The sequence below is a fragment of the Bos indicus genome, chromosome 6, assembly GCF_029378745.1.
Source record: "Bos indicus isolate NIAB-ARS_2022 breed Sahiwal x Tharparkar chromosome 6, NIAB-ARS_B.indTharparkar_mat_pri_1.0, whole genome shotgun sequence".
Lineage (NCBI taxonomy): Eukaryota > Metazoa > Chordata > Mammalia > Artiodactyla > Bovidae > Bos > Bos indicus.
The window spans coordinates 63942184-63958822 of NC_091765.1; the positions used below are offsets into that span (position 1 = coordinate 63942184).

At 37.3% G+C, this 16639-nt stretch overlaps 1 protein-coding gene and 1 non-coding gene across 3 annotated transcripts in view; one reads left to right on the plus strand and one right to left on the minus strand.

Moving 5' to 3' along the window:
• Positions 1–16639, minus strand: part of YIPF7 (Yip1 domain family member 7) — a 34367-nt gene that overhangs the window by 12639 nt on the left and 5089 nt on the right. The window contains exon 3 of one of the 2 annotated variants that reach the window (XM_070791378.1): positions 9831–9992. In XM_070791378.1, the coding sequence (XP_070647479.1) occupies positions 9831–9992 (162 nt within the window). Of the gene's footprint in view, positions 1–9807; positions 9993–16639 lie in introns of both variants that reach the window. The other variant, XM_070791379.1, reaches the window with a different exon arrangement.
• On the plus strand, positions 15837–15973 carry LOC139183728 (small nucleolar RNA SNORA8). Its single transcript, XR_011567349.1, has one exon. It is a non-coding gene; the product is annotated as a small nucleolar RNA SNORA8 (small nucleolar RNA).

The window sequence follows — 16639 nt, forward strand, 5'->3', positions numbered from 1 at the left end:
TATACCATCATAGTCTAAAGTTCTATGTAATACGTATGATACAGAGCAACCTTAAACAAAAAGAATGTATATTCCCACACAGTGTCCTAGAGGATATATTTTAGAGATATAGTCAAGGAAAAAATTCCTGCTCTGCAGCAAATATATGGTTAAAATCTAGCCAAAAGTGAAGAAAGAAATGGACATTTTCAGTAAAGGTATAAAATATAATGGTAGCTAACAACCCACTCCAGTGTTCTTGCCTGCAGAATCCCAGGGACGGGTGGAGCCTGGTGGGCTGCCGTCTCTGGGATCGCACAGAGTCGGACACGACTAAAGTGACTTAGCAGCAGCAGCAACAAACCAAAAGTCCCATCCTATTGCACATTTAGTTATTTCTTTTTCCTGCGTTTTCAACTGCTAACACTTTTGAAACTTGTTCTATGAAACATGCATCATTTTCAAATCAGTTCAGTTCAGTTGCTCAGTAGTGTCCAACTATTTGCGACCCATGTACTACAGCATGCCAGGCTTCCCTGTCCAACACCAACTTCCAGAGCTTGCTCAAACTTATGTCCATCGACTCTGTGATGCCATCCAACCATCTCATCTTCTATCATCCCCTTCTCTTCCCACCCTCAATCATTCCCGGCATCAGGGACTTTTCAAATGAGTCAGTTCTTCGTATCAGGTGGCCAAAGTATTGGAGCTTCAGCATCAGTCTTTCCAATGAATATTCAGGACTGATTTCCTTTAGGATGGACTGATTGGATCTCCTTGCAGTCCAAGGGACTCTCAAGAGTCTTCTTCAACACCACAATTCAAAATTATCAACTCTTGAGTGCTTAGCGTACTTTATAGTCCAACTCTCACATCCACATATGACTTTTGGAAAAACCATACTTTGAGTAGATGGATCTTTGTCAGCATAGTAATATCTCTGCTTTTTAATATGTTATCTACGTTGATCATAGCTTTTTTTCCAAGGAGCAAGAGTCTTTTAATTTCATGGCTGCAGTCACCATCTGCAGTGATTTTGGAGCAGAAGAAAATAGTCTGTCAGTGTTTCCATTGTTTCCCCATCTATTTGCCATGAAGTGATTGCCATAATCTTTGTTTATTGAATGTTGAGTTTTAAGCCAGCTTTTTCACTCTCCTCCTTTACTTATATCAAGAGGCTCTTTAGATCCTCTTTGCTTTCTGCCCTAAGGGTGGTGTCATCTGCATATCTGAGGTTATTGTTATTTCTTCTGGCAATCTTGATTCCAGCTTGTGCTTCACTCAGTCAAGCATTTAGCATGATGTACTCTGCATTAAGTTAAATAAGCAGGGTGACAATATACAGCCATGAGGTATACTCCAGTCCATTTTTCTATGTCTGGTTCAAACTGTTGCTTCTTGACCTGCATGCAGATTTCTCAAGAAGCAGGTCAGGTAGCCTGGTACTCCCATCTCTTGAAGAAATTTCCACAGTTTGCTGGATTTCCCACAGTCAAAGGCTTTAGCATAGTCAATGAAGCAAAAGTAGATATTTTTCCAAAATTCTCTTGCTATTTCCATGATCCACTGGGTATTGGAAATTTGATCTCTGGTTCCTTTGCCTTTTCTAAATCCAGCTTGAACATCTGGAAGTTCTCGGCCTATGTACTGTTGAAGCCTGGGTTGGAGAATTTTGAGCATTTCTTTGCTAGAGTGTGAGATGAGTGCAATTGTATGGTAGTATGAACATTCTTTGGCATAGCCCTTCTTTGGGATTGGAATGAAAACTGACCTTTTCCAGTCCTGTGGCCACTGCTGAGTTCTCCAAATTTGCTGGCATATTGAGTGCAGCACTTTCAAAGCATCATCTTTTAGGATTTGTAGCAGCTCAACTGGAATTCCATCAGTCCCACTAGCTTTGTTCGTAGTGATGCTTTCTAAGGCCCACTTAACTTCACATTCCAGGATGTCTGGCTCTAGGTGAGTGATCACACCATTGTGGTTATCTGGGTCTTTAACATCTTTTTTGCATAGTTCTTCTGTGTATTCTTGCACCTCTTTTTAATATCTTCTGCTTCTCTTAGGTCCATACTGTTTCTGTCCTTTATTGTGCCCACCTTTGCATGAACTGTTCCCTTGGTATGTCTAATTTTCTTCAAGAGTCTCTAGTCTTTCCCATTGTATTATTTTCCTCTATTTCTTTGCATTGATCACTGAGAAGGCTTTCTTATCTCTTCTTGCTATTCTTTGGAACTCTGCATTCATATGGATATATCTTTCCTTTTCTCCTTTGCCTTTTGCTTCTCTTTTCTCAGCTAACTGTAAGGTCTCCTCAGACAACCATTTTACCTTTTTGCATTTTTCTTCTTGGGGATGGTTTTGATCACTGCCTCCTCCATCCATAGCTCTTCAGGTGCTTTATCTATCAGATCTAATCCCTTGAAAATATTTGTCACTTCCACTGTATAATCATAAGGGATTTGATTTAGGTCACCTGAATGGTCTAGTGGTTTTCCCTACTTTCTTCAATTTACATCTGAATTTGGCAATAAGGAATTCATGATCTGAGCCACAGTCAGCTCCTGGTCTTGTTTTTGCTGACTGTATAGAGCTTCTCCATCTTCGGCTGCATAGTATATAGTCAATCTGATCTCGGTATTGACTATCTGGTGATGTCCACGTGTAGAGCCGTCTTTTGTGTTGTTGGAAGAAGGTATTTGCTATGGCCAGTGTGTTCTCGGGGCAAACTCTGTTAGCCTTTGCCCTGCTTCATTTTTTACTCCAAGGCCAAATTTGCTTGTTACTCCAGGTATCTCTTGACTTCCTACTTTTGCATTCTAGTCCCGTATGATGAAAAGGACATCTAATTTTCAATTAGCAGTGTTATTTAATCTGAAGACACTTAGCCAGGGTCTGGTATTTTACTTCCGCTCCTCCTAATGAGCTATGATATGCTAACTATGTAAAACTCCACGGAAGAGAAAAGGTTCTTTCAGCAAGTAACAGCAATCATGGGTGCACACATATTTCAATCAGGCCAAAGCTCTGTGTTGTTGAGTGTGTGTATTCAGAGACTGAATTCTTGAGACAATTAACCTTTCTCTTTTTTGAGTAGTGATGGTAAAATAAAATAACCAAAATCACTGAGGCCGTGTCTGTGAGTCTAAACTCATTTATACGTTTGTAATTTTTTTCCAGTGCCTTATTTTTCAAAGAATTGTGACTGCCACATTACATATTACATACTCCTCTGCTAGATTCTGTTCCTCTTATATATTTTTCATTAAAAAGAAAAGAAAAACACCCAGACACTTGACATACAGTGAATAAAGAAATAAATTCCAGGATTACATCAGTTACTTTTCTTACCACTCCGATAAACTTTAAGATGTAGAAAAAAAAAAAAAAAAACATTTATAAGGAAGAAGAATGTAATTTCACTAGTTAGGAACCAGTAATTAAGCTGATTTCCCTCCTGCTATCATCTTAAATTTGAATAAGAGTGAGGTGGGGGTTAGGAAAAACTGAAGCTAAACTACTATAAAGTACATACGTTTCAGTTGGAAAGAGTGGAAATCTTTTAGCTGAATGTTTTTACTGAATTTTGCTGTAAGCCCTGGAAGACTTACATGTGTTGGTCTTTCTGACACGCATGGAGGCAAGCACTGTTAGTTTATTTCTACTTTGTGTGTTAGATGGTTGAAGTTTGGGGAGATGAGGTAAGTTTTCCAAAGTCACAAAGCCAGTAATAGAAAATTTAGGTTCCAGCGCTGGAGAATCTGACACAAGAACTCATACTTTTCAAATAAATTAATAGATAACAGTTCAATTTAAAGGATAGATAGAGGAATTGAATAGACATTTTTCCAAAGAAGACATCCAAATGGCCAAGAGGTACATGAAAATGTGCTTAGCACCATTAATCATCAAGAAAAAGCAAATCAAAATCACAAAATCATTTAACACCTGTTAGAATGGCTAACATCAAAAAGAAGTAAGTATTGGTGAGGATATGGAGAAAAGGCAACCCGTCAATACTGTTGGTGGGACTGTTAATTGGTATAGCCACTATGGAAAGCGCTGTGGGGGTTCCTCAAATATTATAAAAAAATAGAACTACCATATGATCCAGCTATGTCATTGCTGGGAATATATATGAAGGAAACAAAACCAGGATATCAGAGAGATACCTGCACCTCCACTTTGATAGCAGCACTGTGTATGTCCATGCCAAGTCACTTCACTCGTATCCAACTCTTTATGACCCTATGTACCATAGCCTGCCAGGCTCCTCTGTCCATGAGATTCTTCAGACAAGGATGGGTTATTTACTATTAGTGCCACCTGGGAAGATAGCAGCATTGGGTACAACAGTCAAAACCACCTAAGTGTTCATTGATGGATGAATAGATTTAAAAGTTATGGTGTATATATATATATATATATATATATATATATATATATATATACACACACACACACCATGGAGGGCTTCCCTGGTAGCTCAGCTGTTAAAGAATCTGCCTGCAATGCAGGAGACCCCAGTTCAATTCCTGGGTTGGGAAGATCCCCTGGAGAAGAGATAGGCTACCCACTCCAGTATTCATGGGCTTCTCTGGTGTCTCAGATGATAATCTACTTTCAATGTGTAAGACTTGGGTTCAATCCCTGGGTTGGGAAGATCCCCTGGAGGAGGTGATGGCAACCCACTCCAGTATTCCTGCCTGGAGAATCCCTATGGACAGAGCTTCCTGGTGGGCTACAGTCCATTGGGTCACAAAAGGTTGGACACAACTGAGCAACCAAGCGTGCACATGTGTGTGCACACACACACACAGGAATACTGTTCAGTCATAAAAAATAAAGAAATTCTATTATTTGTGACAACATGAATGGACCCTGGGGGCATTTTTCTAAGTGAAATAAGCCAGAAATAAAAAGCCAAATACTGCATGGTATCACTTGAATGTGGAGTCTAAAAAAAAATTTTTTTTAAGTCAAACTTACAGAGTCAGAGTAGAAAAGTGGTTGCCATGGGGTAGGGGAAGTAGGAAGAGATCGGAAAAAGGTTAGAAAAGCAGAAAAAGAACCCACCCTTTTAACCATAGCTTTGATTGAGTCAATGTGCATCTAATCTTATAATGTTTGTATTTTTTTTAAGTGTGTTCAGTTCTCCCATGTGAAGGATTGTATTCCCAAATCATTGGTACCTGGCACTTAACTTCCCTTCACAGGATTTAGTAACCCTCTTTGGTCAAAGAGAGGGTATAGTTCAGTTTCTTCTATAGTGGCATGTACCACCTAAACACCTTGCAGAGCTAACATTCTACACACAGGGTATCAGACGAAATTTCAATGATTGCCATGACATAGAGGGGTCTTGCTCCAATAGGGACCTAGTCAATTTCAGAATATCAGCCAGACATGGCCTGAATTAGGATAGAAGGTGTATCTTTCACTCTTTCCACATCCAGGGTGACAACTGCTAGCCACCCAAACTTGAAAAGAAAGAATACGAATTTAATTTGAATTAATTTAATAGTGAGCAAACAATTTTACAGTTCAACTTTCCTTTTTACTTTTACAGTGTATTTGTATATTTCTTAGTGAACATATACTTTGGAAAATATGAGCAGTTCATCAATTTAAAATAGCTTAGGCTGTCTAATGTGATATTTAAAATAGCAGAAGATTTAAAAAATTGATAAATGCTTAAGTTGAAGTTGATGTCACCTGAGACTTATGTTGTTTTCAAATTTTATTTTCAATTTAGACATTTACATTAACAATGTGCTTTCAGTTTTTACTACAATAAAGTGACTTTTAATTCAAAATAACTTTTTCCTCAAAAAGTGTAATTATTATGCTTGAAGAAACCCAGATGAAAATGTTTTACAAGACATTGTTACTGATTTCAGGCACTTATTTAATGGCATAATTAACTTTTGCATGTTTCAACATTGAGTCATGAAACAGTAAATGAACTTAAGATCTAATAAATTTTTTCATAAGAAAAAATATCTTATGTATTTTTAACCAAAATACATTTCCATAATATTTTGTTTTAAAATTTATTACATGGTATGCAAATGAGACTATATGTATTTATCAATTGTAATACTCTAATATAACACCTTATTTTACAAGATAAAAAAGATGAAACTGTTATGAAATTTGAATGCAGAATTTATTGTTTTGCTGTCATCTAGTGGTAGTAAAGTATACAATATATATGCTGTAAAAATGAATTAATACCTTTGTTTTCTATGCAAATTATGGCATTGGCCTTTCAAATATGAACATCAGGCTATGCTACAAATAAAAATACCAAATGTCACAGTAATTTTTTTAGTCTGACAGATTTGAATTGACTATTATTTATCAAGATGCATTTGTTAACACATTGATTGCACATTATCACATAGCACAAGTTATCATTCTTACAGAAAACCAAGCGAAAGCGAGCTTTTTAGCGAGCAAACTGAGGAATAAACAAACATATTTTCAAATAGCATGTTTTTGTGCAAGGGGTAATTATTATAGCTTAATAATTTTATAGGTTGTTTTGGTGTACACTCAATAAAAACTAGCAAATGTCATTTATCATCTTATACTAGAAATCCTGCATATGGTCTTTTTATACCTTTTAGACAGATAAGGCTTGAGGCTTCACAAAGTCACCATGGCTGAAGAGCATATTGGATCAGAGTCCAGAAATTTCATAGACTCAAAATGCAAAATTATATTAGGTACTGTTATTTCTAATATATATATTTGGTAAGTATAATCACAAAGAGAAAAAAATTATAGGAATTTCTCTGAGCTGGAAAAAGGAGGAGGGAAAATCTAATATATTTCCTATTTGAAATTTGAGAAGACATCACAGAAGAATATGTTATAGTTTAGAATATCAGAATGGAAGTATTTGAGACAAGTAGAAAATATTATATTCAATAAATATTATAAGAAAAATTGATTAACCATAAAAAAGTTAAATTCTACTTCACATACTAACTTAAAACAATTTTGAATGAATCAAAAATTTAAGTCCAGAACAAAAAGATAATTTAAAAATTTGAGAATCTATAAGAGGATATATCTTTCTGGCTTTAGTTAGAGCTGGAGAAATATAGTCTAAACAAAGAACAATTGGAAAAAAGTTATCAAGAAAAATATTGTGGGGTTGAAAACATAAATATTAAAATGTCTATATGCTCTAATATCCCATAAATAAATTAGATGGCAAACACAATCTATGAAAAAAGCATGAAATATATATTCCAGACAATAATAAATATCTTTACTATTTAATATGTCTAGAAATAAAAAAAGAAAGGAAAAGTCTTAAGATTTTAAAAGCAGAAAGACGTAAAAGTCAACAACATGAAAATAAAGTCTAACTTCTCTAGTAACCAAGAAATAAAAAGTATTATTTTTTTGCCTTTTTTGCCTATCAAATTAACAAAGACATTTACTAGTCTACTGTGTAGGTATATTGGCTCATCATTTTTCCAGATGAGTCTGACAGTGTAAATGCCTTTAACCAGCAATCCCAACGTTATAGATCGATCCTGAGGACAGATTCTGTACAGGTCAAAGTTATCTAATGTGATGTTCACCAAAGCATTATCTATTATAAAGGAATAACGTTTAAGATTTAAATTATGGTGGTGGTTTAGTCACTAAACTGTGTACAACTCTTGCGACCCCACAGACTAGTCTCCTCTGTCCATGGGATTTTCCAGGCAAGAAAACTGGAGCAGGCTACCATTTCCTTCTCCAGGGAATCTTCCTGACTCAGGGATCGTACCTATGTCTCCTGCATTGCAGATGGATTTTTTTACTGCTGAGCTAGATTTAAATTATGATATTTGTATATAATGGGCTTCCCAGGTGGCGCAGTGGTAAGGAATCTGCCTGCCAGTGCAGATCGTACCTATGTCTCCTGCATTGCAGATGGATTTTTTTACTGCTGAGCTAGATTTAAATTATGATATTTGTATATAATGGGCTTCCCAGGTGGCTCAGTGGTAAGGAATCTGCCTGCCAGTGCAGGAGATATGGGTTTGATTCCTCAGTCAGGAAGATCCCCTGGAGAAGGAAATGACAACCCATTCTACTATTCTTGCCTGGATAATCCCATGGACATAGGAGTGTGGCAGGCTATAGTCTATGGGGTCACAATGAGTTGGACATGACTTAGTGACTGACCATGCATACACTTGTATATAATAGATCATGTTTTCAAACAATATTTAATGACTTTAAAGAATGCAAAAATAAAAATGCTTATGATATAAGGTAACTTTAAAAAAACCCAAAACTTCATATCCATAGTATGATCCAATTTTTAAGTATTTACAAATATATATATTCAAAGAGAGGCAGTATTTCATTTTTAAGTGTGTATGTATATATATATATATTCATAGAAAATAGAATAAAGGCTGGAATAAATATTATCAAATCATTAATGATAGTCATGTCTCAGAAACAAAATTTTCAGGGACTTTATATTTTTATTCATATGTTTCTATATTTTCCAAATTTCTATTTTTGAATATAGATTACTTTTATAATTAGACAATTGATAAGTTTTTTTATTTTTTAAGTAGAGATGTTGGCAGGGTCATGGCAAATGCCTAATGAAAATAGCTTATAACTTTCAGGGGTTAGGTATCAGAGGTAAAGGCAACTTAGAATGCATGGTTAAGCATAAAAGATGCAAAAATTTAACTGGCCTCTGAAGTTCCAACAAATTGATTATATAATTCTATCCGTACTTTTCTGAATAGTTTACATCTTTATCCTCTTCTTAATTTTGAAGGCAAACAGAGAAGAATGTTTTAATATCAGGTAGCTGGCTGTGTCCAAACAATGATCTTTTAATGTAAAATACTGGGAACGTTAACCTATCTGTTTTCATTGGACAACATAGAAAAGAGAGCAGTTAGCCTGTGAATATTTCTCCTTGGCTCCCAAATTTAAAACCTCCTTGAATTTTAGTTTTGTAGCATCATACTGTGGAGAAGGAAATGGCAACCCACTCCAGTATTCTTGCCTGGAGAATCCCAGGGACAGAGGAGCCTAGTGGGCTGCTGTCTATGGGGTCGCACAGAGTTGGACACGACTGAAGTGACTTAGCAGCAGTAGCAGCAGCAGCATCATGTTGACATGCCATAGGAACAAAAGTAGCAGACATAAATTGGCTGAATCTCAAAAATTTTTTAAATAAAAAAAAAAGAACCAATGGATGGGAGATCCCTGAAATCTTTGGAGGAAACGTCCATCTGCAAGGGTCCCCAGGTTTCCTTGCCACCAGCAGTGCTACTTACTGGAGTCATATTCCTCCTTACTTAGTCATACCTAGATGAGATGAGGGGGCTCACATGAGCCAGGAAGGAGGAAAAAACAAAAAAAAACTCGCTTCTCCATGATAACAAAAAAAAGTATATTGAGAAACTACCCCTGTTGCCCCCAGGCAAGCATAGCAGAAAATAGTAAAACATGCTGCTATAAAGTAGCTTCATTAACTAGGTGGGAAGAGTGGTTACTTTGATATAATTACTTTGCCTGAAGATGCTCACTGTTGTCTAGAGATGGCCAGGGAGTCCACATGTAAGAAACAGTGAAGAAACATTTAAAAACTGCAAGACCAACATAGTGTTAGCACCTATCTACTTCAGATTTTCCCCACACAAACAGGAGACGAACTCCCATTGGTTTAAATGTATCTGTCTGGCAGACTCTCATTTATATGTGGAACAATCATATAAAACGCTATATGCAGCATGCTGATAGTATGCATTAAGTGCTGATGATTGCTATTACTATTCAAGCTGTACACACATTAATAGCACTTCCTTAACTTATCTTCTAGTAAAGGAGGCTCTTCTTCAAAGCTGTCAATGTAAGAAGATGGTGAATAATAATCCTGGTTGGATGCTGGCTGAAAAAACTGTCCTGAGTAACCTGATGATGCGAGCATCTCTGCTGGGACAAAGGCAGGCTGAGGCTGTTCACTGGCTTGTTGTCTAGAAAAAGGAAAATATTGATACTGATACATCTAAGAAAGGGATATCATGATAAAGCGGGGAAGGAAACTATAATTTTCCTTTTATAATTTCTCCTGGTTTTTATGACTATTCGTCCATGAAAAAATTAACTTGCTTGAAGTTTAACCTAAACAAACAAACCAAAAAATGAAAAGTAACTAGTTGTGAGAAAACTCTCTAGAAAAACAATCCATACTGACTAACATGCACTGATTATTTGCAATGTGTTGGACACTTCACATTTTCTCACCTAATTAATACTCTGCAAAGTAAAAACTGTAGTTTTAATCTCATCTTACAGAAAAAGAAATACAGATTCATGGAGACTGAATGACTTGTCTGGCAACACACAATAACATTCAAGTGCTGGACAGTGAACTGAAGCTGTCTGTCCGAGCAGTGCCCTTCTCCCTACATGATGCTGCTTTTCCACTGATTTTCAGGGATATCACCAAATAGGACATTCCCTATAAATCTGGGCAAAGAGCAATTAAAAAATCACAGTCATACTAAGTGAAGCAAACCAGACAAAGACAAATATCACATAATATTGCTTATATGTGGAATCTAACAAATGAACTTATTTACAAAACAGAAATAGACCCCCAGACATAGAAAAGCTCTGGCCCTTCCCAGACAGTTATTTCCAATCAAATTATCTTTGAGTCCCTGACTAAAAGTCTTTCATAGCTGGCTTCACTGTTCCTCTTTTGAAATATGTGATTTAGTTTTGTCAAAACATAATGTTTCAACATTTACTTGATTGTGCTTTTTTAAAAAAATTTTTACCATTTATGCGAGAAAAACAATCTTAGTAAATAAATTCTTAAAGTTAGAGAATGGGAGGAAGATATGGGGGCTAGTCTACAATGTTATCTGGTCATTTCAAACTGTTTTTAACTAAAGGAAAGGAAAGAAACATAAAGAATGGTCCTTGATTACAGAGCATCTTAGTTAGCCCTTTGGGAAGGTAAATACTAAAATTTTAATGATTTAAAACCCAACACATTATTCCAAATTACTGAATTAGACCAAAATAAACACTGGACTCTGGCAAGTGGGATTTAAACATTAGCTTTGTTAGCAGGCATCTCTTCTAAAAATCATTTCGAACAACTGTGAAGTGACTGCAAAAAGTTCCCTTAGAACAACTGGCAAAATTTTGATCACATTTCCCTTCTTTTACTTTCTGACTCTATGTATTATATTTCTGCCTGTAATGATATTCATCTCACACGCTAGCAAAATAATGCTCAAAATTTTCCAAGCCAGGCTTTCAGCAATATGTGAACTGTGAACTTCCTGATGTTCAAGCTGGTTTTAGAAAAGGCAGAGGAACCAGAGATCAAATTGCCAACATCTGCTGGATCATGGAAAAAGCAAGAGAGGTCCAGAAAAACATCTATTTCTGCCTTATTGACTATGCCAAAGCCTTTGACTGTGTGGATCACAATAAACTGTGGAAAATTCTGAAAGATAGGAATACCAGACCACCTGATCTGTCTCTTGAGAACTTTGTATGCAGGTCAGGAAGCAACAGTTAGAACTTGACATGGAACAACAGACTGGTTCCAAATAGGAAAAGGAGTATGTCAAGGCTATATATTGTCACCTTGTTTATTTAACTTATATGCAGAGTACATCATGAGAAACACTGGACTGGAAGAAACACAAGCTGGAATCAAGATTGCCAGGAGAAATATCAATAACCTCAGATATGCAGATGACACCACCCTTCTGGCAGATAGTGAAGAGGCACTCAAAAGCCTCTTGATGAAAGTGAAAGTGGAGAGTGAAAAAGTTGGCTTAAAGCTCAACATTCAGAAAATGAAGATCATGGCATCTGGTCCCGTCACTTCATGGGAAATAGATGGGGAAACAGTGGAAACAGTGTCAGACTTTATTTTTCTGGGCTCCAAAATCACTGCAGATGGTGACTGCAGCCATGAAATTAAAAGATGCTTACTCCTTGGAAGGAAAGTTATGACCTACTTAGATAGCATATTCAAAAGCAGAGACATTACTTTGCCAACAAAGGTCTGTCTAGTCAAGGCTATGGTTTTTCCTGTGGTCATGTATGGATGTGAGAGTTGGACTGTGAAGAAAGCTGAGTGCTGAAGAATTGATGTTTTTGAACTGTGGTGTTGGAGAAGACTCTTGAGAATCCCTTGGACTGCAAGGAGATCGATCCAACCAGTCCATTCTGAAGGAGATCAGCCCTAGGATTTCTTTGGAAGGAATGATGCTAAAGCTGAAACTCCAGTACTTTGGCCACCTCATGTGAAGAGTTGACTCATTGGAAAAGACTCTGATGCTGGGAGGGATTAGGGGGCAAGAGGAGAAGGGGACTACAGAGGATGAGATGGCTGGATGGCATCACTGACACAATGGACGTGAGTCTGGGTGAACTCCGGGAGTTGGTGATGGACAGGGAGGCCTGGCGTCCTGTGATTCATGGGGTCGCAAAGAGTCGGACACGACTGAGCGACTGATCTGATCTGATCTGATCTGATCTGAATGATATTCCCATAGTGGGATGTACTCTGAACCAAGTAGAGTGGTTAGCAAACAGGACTTCTAGAGTCCAAATGTCTGCATTCAAATCCCAATTTTATACTCTTAGGCAAACAGTTTCACTTCCTATGCCTCTGTTTATTCATCTGTAACATGAGGACAATAATAGAACTAATAAGGTTGCTGCTGCTGCTGCTGCTAAGTCGCTTCAGTCGTGTCCGACTCTTTGTGACCCCATAGACGGCAGCCCACCAGGATCCCCTGTCCTTGGGATTCTCCAGGCAAGAGCACTGGAGTAGGTTGCCATTTCCTTCTCCAAACTAATAAGGTTATTATGAATTAAATTATCTGAAATAAACAAAGCACTTAGATTAGTGCTGGGCACATAAGAAGCAATCAATAAACATTAGCTAAGTGTTCGTATGTCCTCTTCCTGAGACTGACTCTGAAGCATTCTAGACACCTCCCTCACTCCCTGGAACAGCATCTTCTATATTTTTAAGTAGTTGTTTTCCAGTCTGCCACTTCCTCATAGAAAACAACATTAATCATAGTCCAAGAGCTTGTATTCCTTCTGTGCTGATCATCTCTAGCTTTTTCCCACTTCGGTTCCCCTGGAACACCCACACTGACTTTCACAATATACCACCCAACCTGTGTTTTCCTACCAGGAGAAATCTCCACTATACACATGCCAGGATTTCTATCCACAACCCATGAAGCAATGGCCATACCTGGTCCATATACAAACTCTCTGAGTACTCACGAATTCTTCAGTATTCCCCTTTTCACCACCTATAGCTGGGGTTATACAATTCCAACCAGCCTGAAGAGACTTGTCTTTACTTAGATGATATTGTGTTGAGATATGGCATGGCCTCCATGGGGAAAATGTTTTTACCTGTTTCTGTAGCAATAGGACTTAACATTCACCTCCCAGTGTAAACATGGAAGATAGAAGATCACTGTTAGGTGACTCAATTATAATTTCTGTGGTTGCAGAATTATGTTTCTTGCAGTCAGGCTTCTGTGTCCCATCAGATGATCACTAGCTACATATTTTATTAGATGGAAGTCCAAAACTATATGGACTTCTATCATGATGGTCGATTGATGCTACTTTTCTTTGTCAGTCTGATCCCAGGGGAATGGGGGTGGTGCACTGACTCCCAGTGTCCCATTTTATCTATATAAGTCTCCAGGTAAGCCAGTAAACAGACATTCTAAGTATCCTTGATTATACAGGGTGAGTTTGATGGCAGTGTGTTTTAGGATATGGTAGCCAGGGGGTTTGGCTTGTTTAACATGCCCAGATCCTGGCTCAGTCAGCAGGTACACATAGCTATGTGGCATTGACAGAGATCTCTAGGGATTCAGAAAAGCTGATTCAGTATGTATTTGCTGAAGGCCTCCTGAAACTTTTAAAGGGAGTTTTCCAGGTGTCACCTTTCTGCAGAAACCACAGTTTATTACTCTAAATAATTGGAAGATATTTCTCATTTCAAAAACTGGAAAACTACAGTGAGAAAATACAGCCTAGATAATTGGCTACAAGCATTGAAAATAATGCCTATCTGAATGACTGGACAGTTAAGCTCTTTAATGAGAAACCTCCACATTAAACTAGGAAAACTTTATACAAATATATTTATTCATAATAAACACATTCAACCAGCTTCAGATCACAATGCCATTTATTGAGCAGAATAAGTTGTTTTTTGGATGTGATTTCATATTGGGGAGGAGAGGATGGGGCAGGGGGCAGAATGAGAAAAATAGACATATTGATTATAACCTGCTACTGGATTCCTATGTCTTTAGCCAGTATGGTCAGCATCTTGTTCTGATTTGGGATATATTTTAATTGAACTATTCACTGTATGAATAAAAGATCAAATATCAAGTCATTTGATGCAAACCAGTAAGTCACTGACCTGACTCCATGTTTTATGTACCTCATAAAAGTACCACAGTTAATACACCCTTTTCTAATTCCTGAGACTTGAAGCATGGGTTGGAATTTAGGGTTGCCACAATTCAAATCAGAACTTGGATTTAAATGCTAAGCAACTGAAGTAGGCTAAGCATTTAAAGCATAAGTAGGCATAAGCATAAGCAGGCATCAACTTGATAATGTAATCATAACTTGTCCTCACTTGGTTATATTAATTTTCATCTTCTTGTTACCTCAACTTCTGTTGATATGGGCAATCAAATGGAAAAAAAAAAACAACAGGGTGGGGTAGAGTAGAAGAGAAGGCTCTAGTTTGAGTCCCTGGTTAAGGAGAGAGCTTTGTCTCTATTTTATCAGACATTTTAGCTTTGTTTAGTCTGAAAACGTAGATTGCAGACCCTACCCAGGTGCTTATTCCATCTGGAGACAAGAGAAAAGAAACAGCAGGTGACTGGATTCTTTCAATAAAACAGGAGCACAGAGCTGAAAAATTCTGTTAGATAGCTCTCGTGTGGATTATATATTTTGAGCTACCCTCTTGTAATACCTTCATGCTCAAACTACTTCCCATGCCATCACATACTTTTCTGTTTTTTCCTGACTGCAAATTGTAAATCATAAAAGAAATAAAGTTCTTTTCCTGTTGTTGAATTCTGCAATGAGCCAATTCTAGACAGCCTATTCCTTCTCCCTTATTTTTCTTATAAATATTTTAAATATATTTAATTTGCCTGGTAATATTCAGATATGATGGCTCGAACTGTAAAGGATCTGCCTCAATGCAGGAGACCTGGGTTTGATCCCTAGGTCAGGAAGATCCCCTGGAGGAGGGCATGGCAACCCACTCCAGTATTCTTGCCTGAAAAATCCCATGGACAGAGGAGCCTGGCGGGCTAACATCCATAGGGTCGCAAAGAGTGGGACGTGACAGAGCGACTAACACTTTCACTTTCATAGATAGATATATGGATTTTTTTCATTCTAAGAAATTCTTATGGCAGCTTGACTAACGCTAGACAACACAGACTAGGGGCATAAAAGGGTTAAAATTCCAAATATTTAACTTTAATAACCATTTTAAAAAAACCTTATGGACCAATGGTTTTCCCTATCGCTTTACAGCAGCAGTTCAGCATCAGCCCTTAGGACACAGCTTGTGAAAACAGCACGTATCTGCCTGTGTCTGTAGGAGTCATCAGCCCATGAAAACAATGTCAAGATTGTCCAGGGTGTAGTTGGAACAGAAGAGTCACCACTGCCAGTTATATTTATTGTTTTATTTTTTCTCTTTATTCTTAAGTTTTCAAGGTACTTATCTCTGTGTGAAAAATACACTTCAAGAATTAATACATTTGAGCACTGCATGGTATCTGCATTCAGCAGTTTGTTCCTGCTGGCTGTTCAAAAGACAGTGCGATATAAATTCAGTATCTGGCATCGTTGGTTTTTTTGCTTTGTGCATATTAGACCTGGTATTTCTACTGATACAAGTATCCTTTTAGTTTCTTATACTGGTCAGTTTGACAGAATCTTCAACAGTAACTAATACTTTTTTTTCCTATGGTTGTCATTAAGAACTAGACAGATCCCATCTCCTGACCCTAAACAGGATCCTACAGTAAACTGCTTGAGGAAATTGGGTCTTTGAAGATTACAGGTGGCAAACTTTGAAGTGAACTCCACTGAAGATCTAAGAGGCCCAACTAAAACAACGTGGCAGGCATCACAGCTGTGGATTGAGCAGAACTTTTTGAAAGGGCTACCTTGAAGATGACAACCCTGGAGGAGCTATGGTGATTGGCAGTGGAAAGAATCAGGACGTGTGAAAAATCCTTAAAAATTTATTGACTTAAATAACTTTGCCTATGTTAATGAATAAAAAGAAACCTTTTGTGCAGAAAAAAAAAAAAAAAAAAAAAGAATTAATACATTTGAAATGTTTGCTATTAAGTTTTTTGCCCTAAACTTGTTGGAATGGCATAAGAAACACACATCCCAGTTTTCCTAAGATGATCCAGTTTATTCTTATTGTATCAACATTGTTACCAATAACACAGATTTTACTCTCAAAATGTCTTGATTTTACAATAAATTATATGACTACCTTAGTTCTGGGTCTAATCCTGTACCCTAGGGCTAGTAGGCTAACCTCATTTTT